The sequence below is a fragment of the Lepisma saccharinum genome, chromosome 7 (genome assembly GCF_977018435.1).
Source record: "Lepisma saccharinum chromosome 7, izLepSacc3.1, whole genome shotgun sequence".
Lineage (NCBI taxonomy): Eukaryota > Metazoa > Arthropoda > Insecta > Zygentoma > Lepismatidae > Lepisma > Lepisma saccharinum.
Genome location: NC_139235.1, coordinates 74,889,837 through 74,913,535, shown reverse-complemented (window position 1 = coordinate 74,913,535; position 23,699 = coordinate 74,889,837). Strand labels below are relative to the sequence as shown.

The following is a 23,699-nucleotide window of genomic DNA, read 5'->3' as shown; positions in this document are numbered from 1 at the left end:
TAAGAGGTAGTACAAACATCCATGTTTCGCATTGATGAGGCATTCTACAAAGTACTACCGCTATTCACTTGTTCCTGGGGAGGTCTCACTTATTGCACGTAAGTCAAACACCTTCTCTTATTTGTCTTCTGATGTCAGGTTAAATGTTTCTGTTGTTAGACTAATGCACAGTGATACGGAATGCGAGAAAAATCGGCAAAATTCAGGAGCTCGCTATTTGACCCCTAAATCAATATGTGTAAGGTTATCAATTTTAAGGAATAATTCACACTTTGGGACCACAGAATTCACATGAGATTGATTATTTTTATTTTTATACAAAAGTATAATTTTGACCTATTTCAATGCACACTTGGAACCACAGTAAAACTAAATAATACACTCAGAAACCGAAATACATTTCCAGAAATAGATTAAATAATAATGAAAATAAGGATAATAATGATAGTAATAAAATAATAACAATAATAGTAGTAATAAATGTGAGAAGTATCGTTAAAATCAATTTGTGCGCAATAAATGTTTAAAGCGAGGAAAACAGACTTCCTATCAAATCAGTTTCAAGATAAATATCTTTCCTTCTTCCTTTAAATGTACTTTGGTTGTGAATGCGAGTTCCTTAGATGTATTTTTCCAGAGAAGCTCTTCAGTTTATCGCCTATTATTTCTGTCGCTACTTTCTTCGAAACTGATAATCTGCTTTTGAGATTGCATAGAGTGAAGAAAAAGCAACTGCAAACACCACATTTTTTTAAAAGTAAACTGAAATTAATTTTAAGAAAATCTTCTTTTCGGCAACAGTTTTCATATCCTTAAAATACTTGGCCGCAGCACCGCGACACATCAACACTAAAGGTTTTAACACAATCTTAAGCGATATTTTTAAAATTTATAGAATTTAACACTAATGAAACAAATGACTAATGTGATAATTTCTATCTTCATCAGATTTTTCAGGAATAATGTTTCGTGGATTTCTATAACCCACCATCCTCATTAACCCGCAAGGACACGTGAATGGGTAAAAATGACCCAAAAGATTTTGGAATATTTCTTGCATCTTTACCAATGAGAGTGTCTAATGTCATGACTTTGAATCAGCTATGAGGGCCGTAGAAACATCGCCTGTGCAAATTTCACCCACACGTGCGCTCCTGCGTTTCAGATTGGTATTCAAACATGATCTTTTCTCTCATTTTTATCAATTGTCAAATACAATAAAGATGTTCAAAATTAATACAATCAGTTTAACCAATAAAGATATTGTTAGTCAAATGCTTTAATGTAATTCTAACTTGAATTCACGAAGTAATTTTCCTTCTGGGTAATATTTACACAGCCGAGTCTTTGGGGAAAATTTTATGGAGGGTATTGATGAAGGTTTTGGGAGGTGTTAGGGGTTGTTGGGGACGTTTTAATAAATTTCTGTTACACTGCACTACATCTATATGTATTAAGCATCAGCTGAGAGTGAAATCGGAGACGACCTAATAGTAGCAAAACTTCTCTCCCGTGCCGTTTTCACAATACTTTAAAGTATCCTTTGCTTTAGAATCGTTGCGGGATATAGCTTTCAAGTCAAAAATAAAAACATTCTATTTTATTGTAATTCAAATATGTGTTCTTTTTCTGTCCATTACTGAGAAGTTGAGAGTCTACCTAGCACAATGATATTGTCCGGCAAAAAAATAATTGCTACAACAAGTTTTAAAAATAAGTACAAAATATAGTCCGAAAATTAAATTTTGGCGAACCGCCATTTTCAGGCCCGAAAACAAGAACAAATAATAAATTTAGAGAAATAATTTTACGGCAGTTTCATGCCCCATTTAGTTGTTTACAGAAGTGGTAATGTTTTATCCCCTTACCGAAAAGTCAAAATTTCTATTTTTGCCGACTTTTTTCGCATTCTGGATCACTGTGTAATGTAGTGAATTTACGTGAAGAGATTTAAACCTAACAAGCCTAACCTAACCATGAAAGCATTCCATGCTTGGGTCAGCAGATGAAATAAGGTGCTTGACCAAGAAGGTGTCCGACTTATGTGCAATGAATCATACCCCTAACTAATACAACAGTAAGTGAATGGCTGGTGGCAAGTAAAGAATTATATTGGAGTCAATTGAAGTTAAAAACCATTCTCAAGGAAACCAGCAGTAAGTAAGCACTGAAAGTCCGCAGTATGTGTTAACAGACATAAATGAATCTTGAACTACGAAAAAAATGTGTGCATGGCATGATGAAATTGCAATTAAACAAAATGAACTTGCAACCATGATGCTGTGAATACAACTAATCGAAAGAATTCCATTACAAAAATAACTGTGTATGTTACCATTCGCCTTTGTGATTTTTTTATAATCCTGAGTGAAAAACTTTCACTTACTGGGATATTTGTACTACCTTTCTTAGTACTTAAGTGTGTAATGATATCTTTTGTTTGGATGCTTTGCTAGCATGTTTTTTGTAGTGAATAAATAATGTTATCGCTCAGCTACTATCATTTTATATTGGTTACCTACTTACGTGGGATAGTACCATCTTTTGTATTGAATAGTTAGTCTTATATACGCTGATAACATCTATTTGTAGCGAGTGAGTAGTCTTTTTTTTCTTTTTCTTTTTTTTAAAGAAATAAGGCAATTCACCAAAAATGGCAACTTACAATCTTATTTTGGTCGTAAATATTACGTATTTAATATTACAAAAAAAAATACTTCTATGTATGACGTATCTGTAACAAGCTATCAAGATTAAACGTCATACATGTCAGTTGAGGAAGAGATTTATATATATATATATACTCCCTCTGTCCCATAATTATAGTCCGGTATGCCAAAATGGTAGTACAGGAATTACAGACGAAGAGGCAGATGAAAAGCACACGGATGAGGAGAGGCACAGTAGATCAGTCTTCAAGATTGTGAAGAGGATCAACGTGACCTTATCGCAACGAGCAAGAAATACCGCCCAGACGATTACCAAAAGGAGGCGTTGTGTTGCAACACACCAGTGTGGCACTGTATGGCAACCGGTCTAGCAAGGCACGCTGCAAATCGTTAGTAGAGCACTCCTTCAGTGAGTACGTGTGAGAAGAACAGCCATGAACACACAACCCATGACAGGAAGCGACAGGGGTAGCAAGAACCTCACGGACAGTAAAGGACAGGCAGTGTACGAGTTTCTCTTTGAAAACAGTACGACTGGGGTAGTGAAGAAAGGTGCCATGACAAGTGCGGCTGAGAAATTTCATGTAAGTACGAGAACAGTACGTCACATTTGGCAACAGGGGCGGCAGTCGTTGAAAGATGGGGCCATTTGTGCTGCGGTTGCATCTCGGATGAAAGGCAAAGTCGGACCAAAAAAAAAAATTAACTCTCCCTACAACGACTACAGCACCTACCGCTGTGAAAGCGGCAGAATATTCGTTCAATGGCAGTGGCGCTAAATGTTGCTGTTGCTAAGAGTACCCTACACAGGCGTGTGAAAGCAGGAAAGATCAGAGTTCATACGAATGCGCTGAAGCCATTATTGACTGATAGCAACAAGACGGAACGTCTAAAATTTGCCTTGTCAATGCTGGATCCTACCACAGTCGCTTGTCCTGAAAGCGGAAATCCGAAGTTCAACATGATGATGGAGACGGTTCATGTGGATGAAAAATCGTTCTACCTGATGAAGGACGGTTAGAAATTGTACTTGCTGCCCAACGAACCAGACCCGCAGTGAACATGTAAAAGCAAATCTTTTATTCCCAACATCATGTTTCTGGCTGACAGCAGCACTGCAGCACTAGATCTAGCTCGTTGATGGGATGACAACCTTCCTGGACCAACAATCACTTTCGTCTTGATGTTTTATTTTGTAGAACTTCTTGGTTACTTTGTATTGATCCTGGATTGATTACTTTTAATTTAGGTTCTTTTGGATACTTGATCGGCCAATTTGTACTGAAACTTGAGTAATAAAGTTGTATGACTCATTCCTGTGTTTCATTTTCTTCTTCTGTATACACCAATGTCACAGTTTGAATTACGGACAATTATTATGGGACAACAAACAAAGGTGTACCGGACAATAATTATGGGACAGAGGGAGTATATATATATATATATATATATATATATATATAAAAACAACTACAAAACTCTTATAGCTGCAACCCACTGATTACCTGTGAAAGAGGCCACTGTATGGAAAATGTTCACCATCTGATGAAAAGATGGTTTTTATCTGTTTTTATCGAACAAAAAAAATGCCCCCCTCAAACGCAAACTGGTCAGAAAATATGGAAGAATCGTCTAGCTCTCCCTTCCGACCAGTTTATGTAACTTCCCAATCGGCACTCTGCTGGCGATTTTTACAACTGGAAGGCAAACATTACATAATCAATTTCTACGTGCTTTATGATGACTTACAATACTTCACTTTCACCATAATGGAGAATGAAGCCGTGGCGGGTAGATTTTTTAATTGACTATTATCTAGTCGCCACAAGTGTAATCACATACATGTAAAAGTTTCCAAATTACACATAGAAAATATTACTGTGTATAGTAAGAACCCTGAGGAAAAAAATAGTCACCCCTTCGAGAAATAACCTAATATCGGGCCACACTGCCTCTGGCCTGGATTAGGTGAGGAAGTGACTCCACTAGGTGTTGCAGGGATGCCACATCGAGGTGTATCCATTTGCTCAGCAGGAGATCCTGTAATCCCAGCAAAGCTCCCTTTTCTAAAATATTAATTCAAGCATATATTTATATTAGGTATATACAAATATGACAACAGACAAACTGTAAAAGATTATATATTGTAACTATTCTATGAAAATTCACTGTTACTACAAGAATTAAGATATTGTTAAATGCCCATTAGTCCAGTCCTCGGCATTTTTTGATGGAACCAAGTTTGCAGATGTTCGACATGATTCTTCTTTTGATTTCAGTTGACACTCAGTGGCGTAGCATTATAGTATGCTCATATGCCCGGCGTTCCCTGATTTAAAATTTCAAAAATACGTAAATCTTGACTAATTTCATGTATGTTTAACCTTCATGGCAATATAATCGCTATTTTTCGCGATCCGCTTGCAACGCTCCACTAACAACACTCGTTCTAGCATTCAATGCCTTTCCTGCCTGGACACCGGGCAGGTTCGGTGTAAAGAACTCTATATTCCTTGCTGTCTTTCTGGAGGGAAAGCTTGGATAGGCTTGGATCTCTACAGCACTCACTCAAATGCTCTCTCGTACGTCAGCGTATGGAGCAGAGGGCTACGTGATTGGTTCATGTGACCCTTCCTGCTTTCTGAAGCAGACGACAGCGGCAGAATTTCTACCCAGTTCTTCGCTCATGCCACTCGTGCTATGTGATGCTACAAAACCCAATATTAACTGACGTAACTTTACCAAACTCAAATATACCATTTGTTAATAATTTATTGCACGAACAGCGATGTGTATTAAAAACTAAAAGATCAACACAGTTTTTGTCAAATAAGTTAGTGAAGTCCTCGTGGTAGAAGTTCAGCCTGTGCGTGCTCTACCACTTAACCTGCAAAACTATTATTTTTTTATTATTATTATTTTTTCGTTAGTATCTAACTGCTTAATATTGTGTCAGTGGAAATGTTTAGCATTCATTTGAAAACTCTTAACTTTGAATGGTCTGTGGACAAAATTATTTTAAAATGTTTATCACCATTCCAAGATGCAATACTGAATTACTAATCGGCACTGTTATGTCAGTAGAGTGTACGATAGTTGGATCATCCTCCCACCTCCATGTCAGAGTGTTTTACACAGCGTGCCAAGACGACAGAGGTCCCTGGTTCGAATCTCGGCATTAGCACGGGTGTTCTTTATGAGTGTCCCTTCATCAACTTCATAAATATCATCACCCATATTCATATTCGCGGTTAACCAAAAGTGGTAGAAAAGCGAAGTAAAATAAACCAAATCAATCAGTAGTTGGATCGCCCACAACGATGACGTCTACTGTTGTTCAGAGGCACTTGTGATTCAGGTAGGTTTTCTAATGACTTGCGTCATACCGAAAAGTATAAAACACCAGAGTTCAAAACATTTGTGGCATAGTGACGCATCTAATTTTCTAGCTAAAACATGCATGGATGATGTTTTTTTGAAAACCCAGCTGACTTCAGGCAAACAATACCTGTGGCGACTAATTCCATAAGTAAATTATTAAGCAAAAAAGGGCTGACCCTTCCTTTGGACTTGGCGTTCCCACCCGAAATGCCCATGCTATGCCACTGTTGACACCACATTCCAAAAACAAAAAATTTCTGTAGCTATAGTGCAAGATACATACTTCTCCCAGAAATTAGTAGCAGATTCCACTAACTGACTATCGGTGTGTTTCGTTAGGGCGGTGGGGCTTAAAAAGGTGATGCTTTTGTTTCATACTCTGAAATCTATTTTTTTCTTGATTTACTAGAATATATAAAGCACGGTAGAATAGCTCATTTTCTTGACTGTTGTCTTCGGCAATGTAATCTATGACGTACTATTCAGCTAATGAAGAAGGTTTACTTCTAATATTCTAATGATTATCATTTTCCGTTTGCAGTTGTAGTCATAAAAATATATGTTTGGTTGAAAATATATTTTAATGCTGAAAGGAAAATTTTTGTGAACTATGGGTCTTTCTTAATTTATCACTTTTACTGGGCCCCCCTCCCCCTGCACTGTGGGGTTTGCGGAGGTGTTATTTACACTAGGGATGGCCAGATCCGGATCCGGTTGGTTCCGGATCCTAAAATTTTTCGGATCCGGAATTTTCAGATCCGGATCCGGTACTTTTGGATCCGGATCCTGAATTTTCGGATCCGGATCCGTTTGCCATCCCACATGCGCTTCTTTGGAAAGTAAGAATGTGCTTATAACATATTGTTACCTGCTAATATACATATATATATATATATAGTGTGTATGTGCGCGTGCGCGATTTGTAATTAATTAATACACTTACAAGGGAGGTCTAAGTCTTCCCCTCCGATTTCCATGAAACTTGGCAGGTGTATAGAGGCCCTCCCCCTCAAATGTCAAGATGAGGAGAAACTGAAGATGGGATCTGACCCCGAAACCACGTAAATATGGCATAGGAAGAAACAGGGGGCATAGGGCCTCTCTATACACCTGTCAAATTTCATGAGAATCGGAGGGGGACACAGGGGTCAGATGATCCTCACGTCAATTTGTCCTCATTTTGACATTTGAGGCGGGTTTTGCCCCCAAAAACAGTTTTTTAGTCGAAACAAACAAAAAAAACTTGTATTTCTTCCTTTGGGCCCCTCTATACACCTGCGATGTTTCATGAAAATCGGAGGGGGACACAGGGGTCAGATCCTTACTTCAATTTGTCCTCATCTTGACATTTGAGTGGATTTTGCCCTTTAAAACAGTTTTTAGCTGAAACAAAAATACGCGTAATTCTTCCTTTGGGCCCCTCTATACACCTGCCACGTTTCATGGAAATCGGAGGGAACACAGGGGTCAGATCCCCACTTCAATTTGTCCTTATCTTGACATTTGAGATGAGGTTGCCCCCTAGAACAAATTTTTTGCCGAAACAAAAAAAAACACGTATTTTTTCATTTGGGTCCATTTATACACACACCTGCCAAGTTTCATGGAAATCGGAGGGGGACACAGGGGTCAAATCCCCACTTCAATATGTCCTCATCTTGACAATTGAGTGGGTTTCGCCCTGTAAAACCGTTTTTTAGCTGAAACAAAAATTTCTTCCTTTGGGCCCCACTATACACCTGCCAAGTTTCATGGAAATCGGAGGGGGACACATAAGTCAAATACCCACTTAAATTTGTCCTCATATTGACATTTGAGGGTTGCCCCCTAAAACAGTTTTTTAGCCGAAACAAAAAAAAAAAACACGTATTTCTTCATTTGGGCCCGTTTATACACACACCTGCCAAGTATCATGGAAATTGGAGGGGGACACAGGGGTCCGATCCTCACTTCAATTTGTCCTCATCTTGAAATTTGAGGGGGTTTTGTCCCCGCTAAAATCGTTTTTTAGCTGAAACAAAAAAAACACGTATTTCTTCCATTGGGCCCCACTATACACCTGCCAAGTTTTATGGAAATCGGAGGGACACAGGGGTCAGATCCTCACTTCAATTTGTCCTCATCTTGACATTTGAGGGGGTTTTGCCCCCTAAAACCGTTTTTTAGCTGAAACAAAAAAAAAACACGTATTTCTTCATTTGGGCCCGTTTATACACACACCTGCGAAGTATCATGGAAATCGGAGGGGGACACAGGGGTCAGATCCTCACTTCAATTTGTCCTCATCTTGACATTTGAGGGGGTTTTGCCCCCTAAAACAGTTTTTTAGCTAAAAAAAAACACGTAATTCTTCCTTTGGGCCCCACTATACTGCCAAGTTTCATGGAAATCGGAAGGGGACACTTAGATAACCTCCCTTGTTAGTCTTACACTTCGTAATTATTTAACACTGCATATATTATAATGTTTTATTTTAATTTGTAAAACTGTAACTGTAGAACAATTGTATAATATTTGTATAACATTTCTATCTTGTTATTTGTGTTAAAGGTTTCATCCTGGAATGGAATGTCTCACATTTATGTGTGTTTTCATTTCCAATACATTCGAATGAATACATATTCGTTTCAATGGCAATTACAAAATCACCTCTGACATGTGTGCACAAGTGTGTTAGCCGATGCGTAGCAAAGTATTTTTGGAACAACACTTGAAAAAAAATCTTGTAGGACTAACGAAAAATTTCTTTGTAATCGAAGATCATAATACCTTTTAAGGTGTGGTAATATTATAATGGGATTGAGATACGAAACTCTCGGATCCAGATCCAGATCCGAAACTTTCAGACCCGGATCCGGATCCAGATCCGAAACTTTCAGACCCGGATCTGGATCCAGATCCGGATTTTTCGGATCCGGATCCGTTTGGCCATCCCTAATTTACACCACTGGTACACACATTGAGCCCTGTGTGCATGGCAGTTGTCATCTTGGAAGATGGGAGTGTTGACGGTATCAGCATGTTTGATAAATGGCAACACCTGGTCAATGAGAATGTCCAGACACACATACTGGTTCATGGTCACAGACACCTAAATGAGTGGGGCCAAGTCATGGTATGAAAACACCCTCTGCAGTCCAGTGTCTGTGTTCTTGAGCCCATTGAAGACGTGCTGCTGTGAGCAGTGGCCTCTTGCATCGTACTCGACTCCCAAATGTTCATTGAATGCACTGTTTGTTCAGAAAATGGTGGGGATTGACCTGCATTTACGGATAGCAGCAATTCCTGTCTGGTTTGAAACTGATTTCCACTGAGAAGGCATGGCACTCATCTCTGGTCCCTCTGGGTTAGGATCTGTTTGCGACCACAGTTCTGATGCCATGTTTCGTGCCCACTTTTGTTACACCATTCCTTGTAGACATTGGACAGTCCACATTAATGTACCAATGAATCAGACAACTTCATTCACTGTGTGCCCATGAGCATGCCCAAACACAATCACCCCATTTTTGCCATTCTTGCTTTGACCCATCTTGGCGCACTATTTACTCACAACTGGCTGGCACACTCATGCGACCCACGTCACTGCCAGGGTCATACGTCTGCGGTGAGGGGTCATGTGACCACGTGGTACCCATGCAACACCATCTATATTGACATAAAGGGACGACTGTGCATTCGTAACCGGGTGACTAATTTTTTGTCCAGGTTGCTTATTTGGAAATAACAAATTTTATGCTGTGATCTATTTAAGTTCATTTTCTTCAAAAAGTGTTGCAATCGTCAGTTCTTTCACAAATGTCTATGGGTGGGTGAAAGATTTGGTGTTTCATGGATTGGTTGAATAGCATTTCTTAGCAGCATAAGCATAAGATTGCCATGAAGTCACTCAGAATTACCTGTAGAAAGGGAAATAATTTGATTACATCATGTGTGATACTGATGAGAACCCCTGACATCATATTGTATGCTGTACTAACCACTCCACCATAGGCCTTCATCAATTTAATTTAATCATCACTCATCATTGTAATTAGCCGCAAGTGGTAGAAGAGTGACGCTAAATAGCAAAAATACAGATTGAGTTAATTTGTATTTATTGTTTGTTTTTTACATAATTTTGACCATTTTGTGCAATTTTTGAGAATGTTTATGCAGACAGAGCAGAATTTAGATTAATCCTACACAACAAAGAATTTTAAATGTATAAACTGGATTAATAAGAGTATCCATATAAATTCTAAATTTGGGGTGTAAGGGATAACTGTGTAGGCACCCTGATGTCAACCTCTTTTCCATTGCAAATTGCATGCTAACAAGGCTGTGGGGTATGGACTCTCAGCCTGTATAATTCTCTGTGTTTGTCCCTTGGTTATTCTACCTCACTATCTTAGGACGTGGATGAATTGATGAAATAAATGATAAAGTAAGAATCTAGGACCTGTGGCTTTATTGGTTGAGTGAGAAACACATCCAGCTGCGAAAATGGCTTGCTAACAGCCCTAAACCTGACATCCCAACTTAACAATGTAGCCATTATTATAATGCTAATTGTGTGCGTGACTGTGCGGTCTAAGGCACCTTGCTTTGGACAACGGCTGCGAGACGGCATAGGTTCGATCCCAGGTTCAGTCTCTGGGAATTTTCAGCCTCTGTATAGGGCCGATGGCAACCCATCATCGTGAGGAAATTGGGGAGCTACGAGTGAGTAGCGTAATCCGGTCTCTAAAATCTCCTATAATGGCTGGGGGTTCGACGTTCTGACCCCATGTCACCCCATTACCGGTCGAAGAACTCCACACCTCTAGGTAGGATTGTGGAGGAAGATTGGCAGTCGGGAGATAGGCCAAGGCCCTTCAAGGGCTGTCGCGCCATGGATTATTATTATTATTATTGCGAAAATAATGCATGTAAGTTTGGTGCTGTCATCATTTTTGAGAAACTGATTTTTGCCAAGTGTTAGCAGCTGGAGATTCCTCGCGCCAAACCCCTGGCTTCACATTATTTTACAGCAAAGTGGGTTGATTTAAATCAATGTGATTTTTTAAAAAAATCACTTTAAATAAATAATTTATAGAATGATGTACATAAGGTGTATGAACACATCAGAATCACTTTTCGTGAAAGTACATTAATATTGTAATCATTTGATGGTGCTTATTAGGCTCTAAGAAAGGAAACAAAATATCTGTACTGATAGTGTGAAGCTCATATGAAAGGAAATGTAAACTGCAAAAACACTTATATTTTTCTTGATTTAAATTCAATGCAAAAAATAGCAAACATTTTCTGTTGAATAATATACAAAATACTAATCATGTTAAACTGTAAATAGTGTCATTATCATTATATTCTGATTAAACTGATATTTTACAAACCTATCACAAAAAAAAATCAGCTACAAAGACTATAAAATAATATTTTAAGTTACAATTATAAAGTGCATCCAGAATGTTTTATTTTCACTGAAAGAAAAGTTACTGAAATTTATTGTAGCTTTATTAACACCTTCAACAAACATTTCCATACTATGTGCAGTATCAGAGACAGAAAAAAAAACATTTACATGTAATTTTTATTTGCTTTAAACAAACTTTTCAAATATTTTACAGGGCCATTTGTTAGAAAAAGCTTTTCTATAAGAAACATATATCTTTATGTATGGTGCCCAAAACAATACAAACAATTTTAAGTGTGGTTTTTAAAAAAAATAGAAATCGATTTAAATAAAAAAAATCATCAAAAAATGATTTTTATCCACACTCCTTTACGGTAACTACTTTGTAGACAAACATGCTCGGCAGTCTACTCATGATTTAGCCATCCAATACCAGTTGATAATTGCACAAATGGAAGTAAAGGGAAAAAAACTATATATATCGTTGTTCCATTCCTCTCAAAATAGTGGTTCAAAATGTTTGAATGCAAGTTGACAAGTAAACAAAAGTAAATCGAATGGGACAATTGATTGTCTAAATGTTACCGCTGGTGGGCAGTTGAAACGCATACTTGTGGCTTCTCTTCTATTTTTGTGTGTCAGATAAAGTGCATCACATAAAAGTACTTAATGACGAGGAAAAGGTAACCTGACAAAGTAGCTGTTTTCCAGATCTATTGGATGAGCAACTAAGAAGTAATGCAGGATCATTCCAGAATAACACCTGTTTACTACCTGCCGGGCATGTGGCCATATTTATACATATTTAATTGAAAGTGCTGGTGTCTATACAAGACTGGCACTTACAGCATATAAATCTTTGGATGTTTAGAATTATGTTTTAAATGAGGATTGGATTTTTTTTAAATCCTGACATTTGGGACAAAGAAAAAAATATGTTATTTCCAGACTAAATCAGGCAATTTTTAATACTGGATTATTAAAAATGTCCTAACACTACAAGAATCCTTAATTCTACACACTATTTTCACCTGAAGTGACTGTTTTTGTATTTATGGAATGAAACTGCTAATTTCGATAAATTTCAGACACTATAAGTGACACACAAAACATCGAGAATAGCCATTTTTTAAACACTACCATTTGGAATTTCTCAACTGTTTTGAGTTCCCAAAATGGGAAATCATTTACCGAAGTCAGAATGGCATTTTTTTTTCTCACGTACCAGTATAGACTTTTCAGGATTCCACACACCCGTAATGATTACTGCAGGCAGAGCCTACTGCTGTTTGTCAGCTTCCAATAATTTCAGCACCCTAGATCTCGAGGAAATTAATGTGTGAATGATTATTTAGCCCTGATCGCATTTTACATCATACCGCCACACACCCTTTCCTTTCTTTCCTATGTGACCCTACAGTGTCAACTCTAGCTGCATGTTGTGGGCCTACTAACTGAAAGTTTTCATGCTAAAACTATGGCATCTGCGCGAACACACTTCCTTTCAGTGGGTAGCCCCTATAGTTTATGTCTTTGGAATAAACCATTCACTGTGCATGTGTAATTCAGTGTGAGAGGTTGTGTTTGTTTCTTATGGTTCGTTTTTTCAAGTGATGTGTCATTTGGAAGCCGGGCAACATGTCATGGTTCACTTCAATGTGAAATCTTATTGCTGCAGGCAGTGGTGTGCCCAGGATTTTCGAAGGAGGGGTTACGCATACTTTTTTTAAGTAGTCAGCCTTCATTTTGCCATCTTTTCCTGCCTTTGACGTTCTTTTTTTAATGCAAAACCAAAGAAGGGGTCATAACCCCCACTGACTGCAGGTACTCAAAAGTGACAAAAAAGCTTTGGAAAATAAGTAGTTCAAATTTCAAGCTGGAAATTTGGTAATGTGTACAGCACTTGTTTTTTTTCTTCCTTCCTCAGAAATTGGAAAGCTTACGGTCTGATGATCAAACCCAGCACACAATGATAGTCATTTGGGTGATTGAGCTCTTTCTGAACCAGCTTGGTTCTCTAAGAGACTCTGGCAAGGAGAAGACGGAGGAGTATGCAGAGCTTCAGGCAGAGTTTGATCAGTTTTTGAAGAAGAATCAGGTAATTTGATGCAATTGTTTCATGTAACATTAATTGCACTTTATGTAGTGTCTTTTCCTTCTTTGTGGTGTGCACTAATGTTAAATTTTAGTACAAACAAAGCCAACCAGAATGTTATAAATGTCAAAAGTGGTTGGTGCAGCGAGTGCTGTTGTGTATGTAGGAGGTTGAAATGAACACCATTTTCTGTACTGCTCTAAAACATGTTTACAAAGGTAGAACAAAATCCAGGTTTGATTGTGGCAAAAATGCATGACAATGTCAGCAAAACTTGCATGAAGTCTGAAGCAATACTGACTAGCCTTACCTGATGGTTGCACAATGGTGACAATATCGGGAACCCAGCATGATGCAATTTTCCTCATGTTGATGTTGTTCTCATGGACGCATCACAACCTCCTCAAGAAATGCACTTACTCATTATGCAACCATCAGATACGGCTAGGTATTGTTGCCACAGGCTTCATGCAAGTCTTGCTGATATTGTTGTGCATTTTTTCCACAGGCAACTTGGATTTTCATCCACAATCAATGTTCTACCTTTGCAAGCATGTTTTAGAGCAGTACAGAAAATGGTGTTCATTTCAACGTCGTACATACACCACAGCACTCGCTGTTTCGACCACTTTTGGCACTCCACACATCGACATGGGCCCAAACTGACATTCCTCACTGCCTGATAGTACATGCATGGTGTTATCACCTTTTCCTGACAGTGTTGCCACTAATTTATTTACAAACCACGTATAAAAAATACATTTGTGTTGCACAGCATAAAATTGATACCATTTGCTTTCAATGGAATCACTACAACCCAGAAATGTCCGTGGCTGTACAAAACATCAATATGCATATGTCAGAGAATCTTCTTAGGTTTAATTATTTAATTTGGTAATATTTTAAAGAATTCCCTGTTTTTATTTTTTGCTTTCTGCCCATGGTAAATTATTGAAGAATGTTTTGCAGTATTTGTGAAATCTATGAAATCATACACAGAGTTTGAAGTTTTATAAATTAACACTTTTAGTTGTGTGCATGCACAGAATACTTGGCTTCTAGGCAGTGGGCCAATTAAGCTTTTTGCTTTTGGGGGGATGTCCACTCGGTGCCATATTTATGATTTCCTTGGGGGGGGGGGGGGGGGTTCTTTTAGCTATGCAAATTTGTATGTTACCAGTTAGTAAACTGTACTATTGCCTTCCAGTTCTAAGTACCTAGGAGTAACATTTAGACATAATTTAGAAACAGTATATTTATATTCTAGGGAAACTCGGATCCATACACAAAAGAGAGCTATTGAACTAGTAAAGTACGAGGGCCACTATTTATATTTTGAGTCTTGGCAACACTGATTGAAGTTAGGCCCGATTTGACGTTTGCACGGAATCGTCTGGCATTATTGACCATAACATACTTCAAATGTTTTGTCAATAGCTTCATTTGTGTTGTTTATGTTGCCTTGGAGATTGCGCGACAACAATAAAATGGAATTAACTCGTGAACATTTTCGTGCGATGATTTCTTACGATTTTCGATGTGGATTATCAAGACAAGAGTGCATCGATCAACTTACTTCCACATTTGGCGATGAAGCCCCATCCTTTGCCACTGTGAAATGCTGGTATAACGAATTTAATCGTGGCCGCCATTCGCTCACCGACGAGATTCGCGAAGGTTGTCCAAAATCAGTTGTTCAAGAAAACATTGATGCTGTGCAAAACCTAATACTGCAAGATCGTCATGTGACATACTGTGAGATTGAGGCAACCAGGCAACCATAGGCATTAGTTCCACCTTCTTCTTCCATTAGCATCACAACCCTTTGTGGGTTTTAGCTTTCTCAGACAAGTCGTTCCAATCTTTCCTCTTCTTTGCCATTTCTTTCCAATTTCTAACTTTGAGAATCTTTAAATCTTCGCATACATCTTCAATCCATCTCATCCTAGGTCTTCCAATTGGTCGCCTTCCCATAGGTCTCCATTCTAGTATACGTTTTATAGTTCTCATGTTATCCATTCTTTGTATGTGGCCTAACCATTTAATTCTTTGACTTTTAATATATCGTATAATGTCTGCACCATTGATTAATTTTTCTAATTCCACATTATTTCTTATTCTCCATATATCATGTTCTATCTGTACCGGGCCAAAGATCTTCCTTAAAATTTGTCTCTCAACTATACTTAGTTTGTTTCTATCTTTCTGTGTTAGGGTCCAGGTTTCAGCAGCATATGTTACCACTGGTCTTATCATAGTAAGATATATTTTCATCTTTGTATTTCGTTTCAGAAGTTTTGATTTTAACAGGGATACATTTGCATAATAGGCGTTATTAGTTCCACCAGCATATATAAAATATTACATGATCATTTAGCTGTGAGAAAGGTATGTTCTCGTTGGATCCCACACAATTTGACAAAAACTCAAAAAGATGCTCGCGTCAATTTGAGCAAACAAATGCTCAATAAATACAATCGTGGTGCTTCAAAAGACGTATATAAGATTGTAACAGGTGACGAATCATGGATATATGCATATGAGCCGGAACGTAAACAGCAGTCGACTGTATGGGTGTTTCAAGATGAACCCAATCCAAAAAAAGTTGTTCGCGCTCGAAGCACATCGAAACAAATGGTCGCCTGTTTTTTCGGGAAAACTGGTCATGTGGCAACTGTGCCTTTAGAGGAACGTAGAACGGTCAACTCTGAATGGTACACAACAATTTGTTTGCCAGAGGTCTTTGGTCAAATACGGAAAACAAACAAACGCCGTCGGATCATTCTTCATCAAGACAATGCCAGCTGTCACACATCTCGTCTAACAACCGAGTTTATGAACAGTCAAAAAATTGAATTTATGGATCATCTGCCGTACAGTCCTGATTTGGCACCCAATGACTTCTTCTTGTTCCCGAATGTCAAGAATAAATTGCGTGGACAACGATTTTCGTCGGCGGAAGATGCCGTTGAGGCGTTCAAAAACCATATTATGGAGGTGTCTCAAGAAGATTGGAAAAACTGCTTTGACAAATGGTTCGAACGAATGCAAAAGTGTATTGACCATAAAGGAGAATACTTCGAAAAACAATAAAGCAGTTTTCAATGCCAAATTCCTGTTTTTTCATTGTTAGGCTCAAAATATAAATAGTGACCCTCATAACATAGAAAACTTGAGCAAATATCTATTGCTTCTTCAATGACTGCGTCTGGCGAGAAATGTGATTTACTTAAATCCAACAAACTTTTTTTTTTTCTTTTTTGGGCCATTGTGGTAGGCTTTCGTAGTTTATTTGACAATGGACAGAGTAACACCATTGCTCTATCCATTATCAAATAAACTACGAAAAACTTTTTGTAAAACTTCTGCACCCAATGACAATAAGCAAGTAAACAATGAGCTATTTAAAAATAGAACTTGAGAAGTGAAGTAGAATGCAATTGTTTTAAAGGTTACTTAACTGTATTGCCGAATGATTTTTTAGTGGTGTTTGTTCCATAATTAAGAAATGGTATACCATATCCTTTCAATTCCAGTTTCTGTACCGGGGATAAAAACATCCCTAGCTGGGATTAAACGCTGGGGATTTACATTTTTGTGTGGGGGGATCCCAGCATCCCCCCCCCCCCCCCCCCGTTAATTCATACAGTGCTTCTAGGTTGAAACTCTAGTCGAGTCACAGCTGTCCCTATTTCAATTTATTATTTTTGACAATTCCATTTTTAGTGCTTTATTCAACTCCTGTTCCATTTTTATTTATTGAACTCTATTTGGTGTATGTAGTTACTTAAATTAACTTTTATTATTGATATTTTTTTTTTATTTGTAAATAATTTTTCTAACCGTGATTGTTGAGTAATCCATTATCAGTCATAGGACTGTCATGTCATAAGGTGTTATCCTCTATTTCGCAAAGTTTGCTTGGCTTCTTTAGCATAAGCAGATCCAGAATTATTTTCTGGGTGGGTCACTGAATAAGCACAAGTCCAGAATAAGTATATTACAGGGTTAACAAAGTAAATATAATGTGTAGATTTTCCACCTACTACAGGCTGCGGCAGGATTATTGAGACAATTTAAAAATCGCGACACCAGAATCTCCCGATAGAGATCGCGCAAATTCATGTGTCATCGACTCATCGTGTGCAGCAGTGCATAGCCTTCAGTAGCCATGGAGCTTTGGTCGAGTAAGCATCGTGGGTTCGTACTGGAATGTTGCTTTAAGAATAATGATTCTGTCAGTATAACACAACGTAGATTCAGGCACCAGTTCAACATTTTGAGAAATAGGAAAGTGCTGACACAGATAATTCTGAATTGGGTAAGAAACTTCAGATTGACTACATCAGCACAAATAAGAAGAGCCCAGGACGTCCACGAACCGTGGGAACTCCGGAGGCTATGGGGTGGGTCAGGGAAGCTTTGCTGCACAGATGCTTGTTTGAGGGAGAATGGTGTCCGTCCATCTGACCGACATTATTTTCAAGACATAGGCATCACATGAAATGCTTTTGTATGTACTTTCCAGTCATGTAAGCATTTTTATTTTTATTCTGAGGTGTAATATAGATTTTGCAAATTAAAATCGTCTCAATTATTTCTGCTGCACCCTATAAATGCAGAGCGTACTATATAGTAAGTTTTTTGTAAAAATAAAAGTTAATCAAACTATTATTTTAGACCCACTTTGCATTCAAGATAAGCTAATCAAGACTGCCTGAAACCACTGTGCCATGTGCCTCCACTGGAAATCGAACCTGAGACCTCTTGATTACAGGGTAACAGCATTAGCAGTTTTTCTAAAGTAGAAGCAGTTCTACAGTACATGAATTATCAATGTTTGGGTCATAACAATATCATTACTTTCCATAACATTTACCTTTTGGGAGGGACATGTGACCCCATGTCTCCTGCTAAATTTGCCAATGTCTTTTGGGATAGATTTTAAAACAGAAGCACTTACATGTTGGAGACATGATGTTAAAGTAATTGTAATACATGTAAGAGATGAAGGTTAAAGGTGTTAGTGCCTAGTCACACTCTTGTAAAATCTATCCGTGAAGAAGCTAAGTAAATTGGCACAATTTGTAGTGTGTCCAAAATGTCACACAACCGTGATTTTCAACGTGTGTACAAAAAGCAATCGAGACATGGAACTTATACCGGAAAATAACTTTGTCTATGTGGATATTTTTGAAACATTAAACAATAAATCATGCTCTACATGAATGTTTAGTATGCGAAAGAAGTTACTGAGGTGTAAAATTGTTTTTGTGCAAAGTAAAAGTTCACTGTGCATATAGCACCGTGCCATGATAGCACATTTAGGGGATGGGGGTAGGGCTCCACACATTCTCGATCTCAGCCATTTTGAAGGTGATGTGATCAACACCACACATATATACAGGGGTTGGGCAAAATAATATGAACACCACCTTAATGGTGTGGAACCACCTTTTGCTTTGAGAACAGCCTCAATCCTGTTGGGATTGGATGCATACAAATCCTGGTAGTCAGTGGGATGCTATACCATTCCTCAACAAGAAACTGCTTCAATTCCTTGAGATTGGCTGGCGGAGGGAAACTGGCCCGTACTCTGGTTTCCAATACTGACCACAATGGCTCGTTAATATATGCAAATCAGGTGATTGTGCAGGCCAGGGAAGATGTGTGAGTGCGTCATCGTGCTCATCAAAGAAATCTTGGGCAGTGCCAGCGGTATGAATGAGGTTATTATCATCCTGGAAGATGGTATCCCCTGCTGGAAACAATGCCTGCACCATTGGATGGGCATGGTCACCAAAAATGCCTTTATACACCTTGGCAGTTACCCTTCCTCTCAGTGTGACAATAGGACTCAGTGAATGCCATGAAAAGATCGCCCACACCATTACACTACCGCCATCATGCTTCACTGTTCGCACCAGGCAGTCTGGATTGTATGCTTCGGCCGGTGTTCGCCATACATAAACATGTCCACTGGTGGGGAATAGTGTGAAGGTTGATTCGTCAGACCACTTGACATGTTTCCATTGGTCGGTAGTCCAGGTTTTGTGCTCCTGACACCAATAGCGTCTCCGTTTTGCATTGTCCTGTGTTACACGAGGTTTGGCAATAGTGGCTCTGCCATGGATATTCTGTTTATGCAGTTCTCGGCCTACTGTTTTCGTTGACACTGCATTCTCGACATGCATATTCAGCTCAGCAGTACTTTGGTTTCAGTGGTCTTCCTGAGAGCCAACATTCCTCCTTAATGCCCTCTGTCTCTGTCAGTTTTGTCTTTCTGACACTATTCTGTTTCACAGACGTTGTTTTCCCCTGCACTTTGTATGCTGTCATGACTAGGGAACGGAACTTTAGGTAAATAAATGTTTTTTCTGTGATAAGATAGAGACCCTCGTTTTTGCCAAAATTCTGATCATAGCCTTATATGTCAACACAGCAAATTTTATTTAACATAAAAACACATATTTTGCAGTTTTCCGTATGTAAATACATATTTTGCGAATTTTCATTTTAAATACATAAAATCGCTCATTGACTTCAGCTTCCTCAAAGGAAAAATGTTTATTCTCCGCACCTCTTTCATATTGAGTGTGTTAGGTTTGTTTTGTCTTTGAATATGCTCGCTGGCAGACTTCTGGCGCCTGGCCTACGATCCTATTGGGGGAAAAAATTACCCCCACTGGATCTAACGCACAAGTACTAATGTCTAAATGTACAGAATTTTTTGGGAAAAACCAAGGTTTTCAAACTTTGTGTCAAATTGCACGTGTTTTGGAAGGTGAGGAAGAGGAAGCTTTGGAAAACTTCAGCGCTTAGTGACATTTCGTGCTTCAAATACGCAAGAATTGTTTCTTGCGAAAGATATTGGAGCGATCTTTCTCACAATATAAGATGCTTTTTAGAGATAACCGTCACAGATTTACAATGGAGAATTTGGAACTGCAACTTTTCTAAAAAATAGCTCACTAAGAGGTAAGGATTTAGAAACTGATTTCAGGTATTAAAATGTATGTAATATTTTGTTTTTGTTACCAAATGTTTTTTTACTTTTGTCACATATTTTCCTGTTTTTATCACATATTTTCAACATTTATGACACATAAAAAAAAAATATTTCTGAGTTTTTTGGCACATAAAGTTCCGTTCCCTAGTCATGACGGTAGATACAGTAACTCGCGATACCCCTACTAACTTCATGACCGTTGTTACAGGTGCACCAACTAATCGGGCACCAACAATTTGCCCTTCTTGGAAGTCTCTAAGGTCAGACATAATTGTAGTGCAACACAACACGAAGTCGTTCACAGGCTTACAGGTGGCTCATACCTCTAGCAGAGGGATCATAGGACATGGAGAAAACAAAAGACACGTTCCGTGTGTGCCAATGCAGTCAGCACACAACTCCTAAAATGGGGCTCATCTAATCGGGTTTTCATATTATTTTGTCCAACCCCTGTATATATATAAAACTAACTTACCTGTTTTTTTGTGCAGTAGATTCATGTCTCTATCGCTTTTTGTACAAAAATTACATGCTTCCAAAGTCTCAGTCATGTGACTTTTTGGACACCCTGTAGAATAAAAACCTTACAATAGTGACAAGCTTCAATTAAAACAAATTTGTGCTAAGTAGTATCTTTTTTTATGCATGCATAACAAGATGCTTAGGTTATATTGATTATATTTTTAATTGCATTGCAGGAACGTGTAAAAAATAACAAGAGTACTGTTTACAGTTTGATGTCTAGTCACGGAGATAAGGAGAATATTATCCGTTTCACACAAATGAACAAAGACTATGAAAGGGTTATACAACATTACATGCAGAAAAACAACCACTCTGAAGGTATTATCTTTGTAAAATGCAAGGTGTTAGTTGTATTGCAGGTTAAACTGAAAACATAAATTAGTATTAACTCAAGAGTTGCTGCTGATATTGAAGAGTTACCAAGTTCAAGCTATACACTAGCAGGAACTGGACCTACAGTTTAAAGTGGGATCTGAACGTGCCTCCACTTAATGATCCCTGGTGGAGGCACATTGTAGTGATTTGGATCTTACTTTAAACTGAGATTGTGCATGAAATATTTTTAACAGACATCTTTCTTTCAACGTGTGCTGTGTAATGTGAACACAAGAAAATAAGTAGAATATAATATAAAGCATTCTGTCAATCAGAATTTATTTTCGTTCTTAATGTCTAAAATTTACAATAAACTTCACCTCTTGACATTATCTTCAATGAATGTAGTAGGTTGTGACTTGTATTGCAATATCATTGGTTCTCATTGTTCAGAAAATATTCAGTTTTGGATGGGATGTTTGAATGTAAGGTTTTTCATTATTTGCAATAGTGCTTTTTATTCACTTTCAGTGACTTTTTGCCTACTTATTTGCACAGTAATAAGAAATTCGATTTACAGTGTTGAAAAGTAAGACTAAAAAATAGAAATACAATTGAGTGTCATCTTACAGTAAACAAAAGATCCATAATTTTCATTAACTGAATAACATCTTTTACGCTTTACTTTCTTAAATGTCTGTATAACCACCATATTCACGGAAAGAATATAAAATCAAATCATACTTCTATCTTGTTTTGGTCCTAAACATTCGATGTTTTAGTCCTCTTTCCAGAACTCCCCTTGAGAGTTTATTCTAGGTAATTAAAATATCCCCAAAAGATAGGTCAAGGAAGGTTAAATGTGTATTGGCAGTGCACTGAAGAATACTCTGTTGGGAGTAATTCTACAGGTGGCCATACGACATTATCTGAATATCAAATAACCATCATTTAGAGTATTTTAAATATTTTAATTGCCCGAAATAAGATGAAGAAGGTGCTGAACCATGAGGTTCATGACCATAATGCATGTAAGTGCATTTTGGCTTAATGTTTCATTTATTTCTGGGTTAGCAATAGCAGAGTTATGGTGTATGCCTTTTCCGCATTTTGGAAAAAGTGGACCTAGTAATTATAAAGTGTAAAAGTGTTAAAAATATAAGTGTGGAGCAAGAATAATCATAAATATAATATTGAAATCTTGCAAACACACATGTATATACATACTATCAAATTTAAATTCATTCATATGCAAAAGAACAAAAATAGGCATAATTAATATTATGAGCACAAATTTTAACCTCCACACACATATACACCATATAAAATTAATAAACAAAATGCAAATGAAGAAAAATATACATATTCACCAGGGAAGGCCATGATTTTTAAAGTAATGTAAGCACATGCTTAGTTAATAATAATAAGAAGTCGTTTTCCAGTCTTATCTGAAAGTTCTTAAATCACTAGCTGTAGAATGCCTCTCCATCATCTTTGTTGTTCCTGGATATTTCTACAGCAGTAATTTATACCCCCTGGCCCCCCTGCCCAAGAAATTTTTCAAAAGGCACAAATTTTGGTCATTTTGGCTCTAAATTTACCCTTGCACTTCAAACTTACACCCCACAGATGGAAAATTCTGGATCAACCCTTGTTCTACAGTAAGTGTGAAAATTTTCAGCCTATTTTTCCATACTGTTCTGGATCTAAATGAAAATACTTTTTTTTTTTTTTAACATGGTAATCCGAGGATTGGTCTACCATTAGAAATTTACTCTCTCCTCTTCAAAACTTCTTGAGCTCAGGCCCTGGATGAAGACAGTTTTTAACACACACACACACACACCCTCTTCTCTGTTGTATTACCAACCACGGTAATATGATATAATTAATCAGGTGGGTTCGATTTTATGCAAAATAATAATTTAATTCATAACTAAGAATATACATACAACATGGCTAACTCCATGCTTGACAATCCAAAACAAAAAAACAATTGAACATCTATATTCAAAGATATAATAACATCATAGATGTTTCACAATCTAGCTACTGCAACTTTCCCCTTCTTCCAAATGACAGCTGCAGCCTGTCAGGTGGTTTCCTCCTTCTAAAAGATCGTCGTGGACTGTTCACTGCGGAGGCGGTAACAGCTTCCTCTCGCCCAGTCTGTGGTCTCTCCTCACATGCCGTGTCCTGCGCCGACACGGAACCATCAAAGATCCAAAAGTTATCTTCTCCACTGTCTGTATCCGACCTGTTAGATTTAAACTTCACTTGATGCAGGTGTACCCTTCTCATTGTTCC

At 37.9% G+C, this 23,699-nt stretch overlaps 1 protein-coding gene across 3 annotated transcripts in view; it reads left to right on the top strand.

The window, feature by feature from the left end:
* Positions 1–23,699, top strand: part of LOC145989923 (vacuolar protein sorting-associated protein 18 homolog) — a 123,109-nt gene that overhangs the window by 72,144 nt on the left and 27,266 nt on the right. For all 3 annotated transcript variants that reach the window (XM_083125439.1, XM_083125440.1, XM_083125438.1), the window contains 2 exons: positions 13,376–13,546; positions 21,251–21,395. In XM_083125439.1, coding sequence (XP_082981565.1) covers positions 13,376–13,546; positions 21,251–21,395 — 316 coding nt within the window. The remainder of the gene's footprint in view (positions 1–13,375; positions 13,547–21,250; positions 21,396–23,699) is intronic.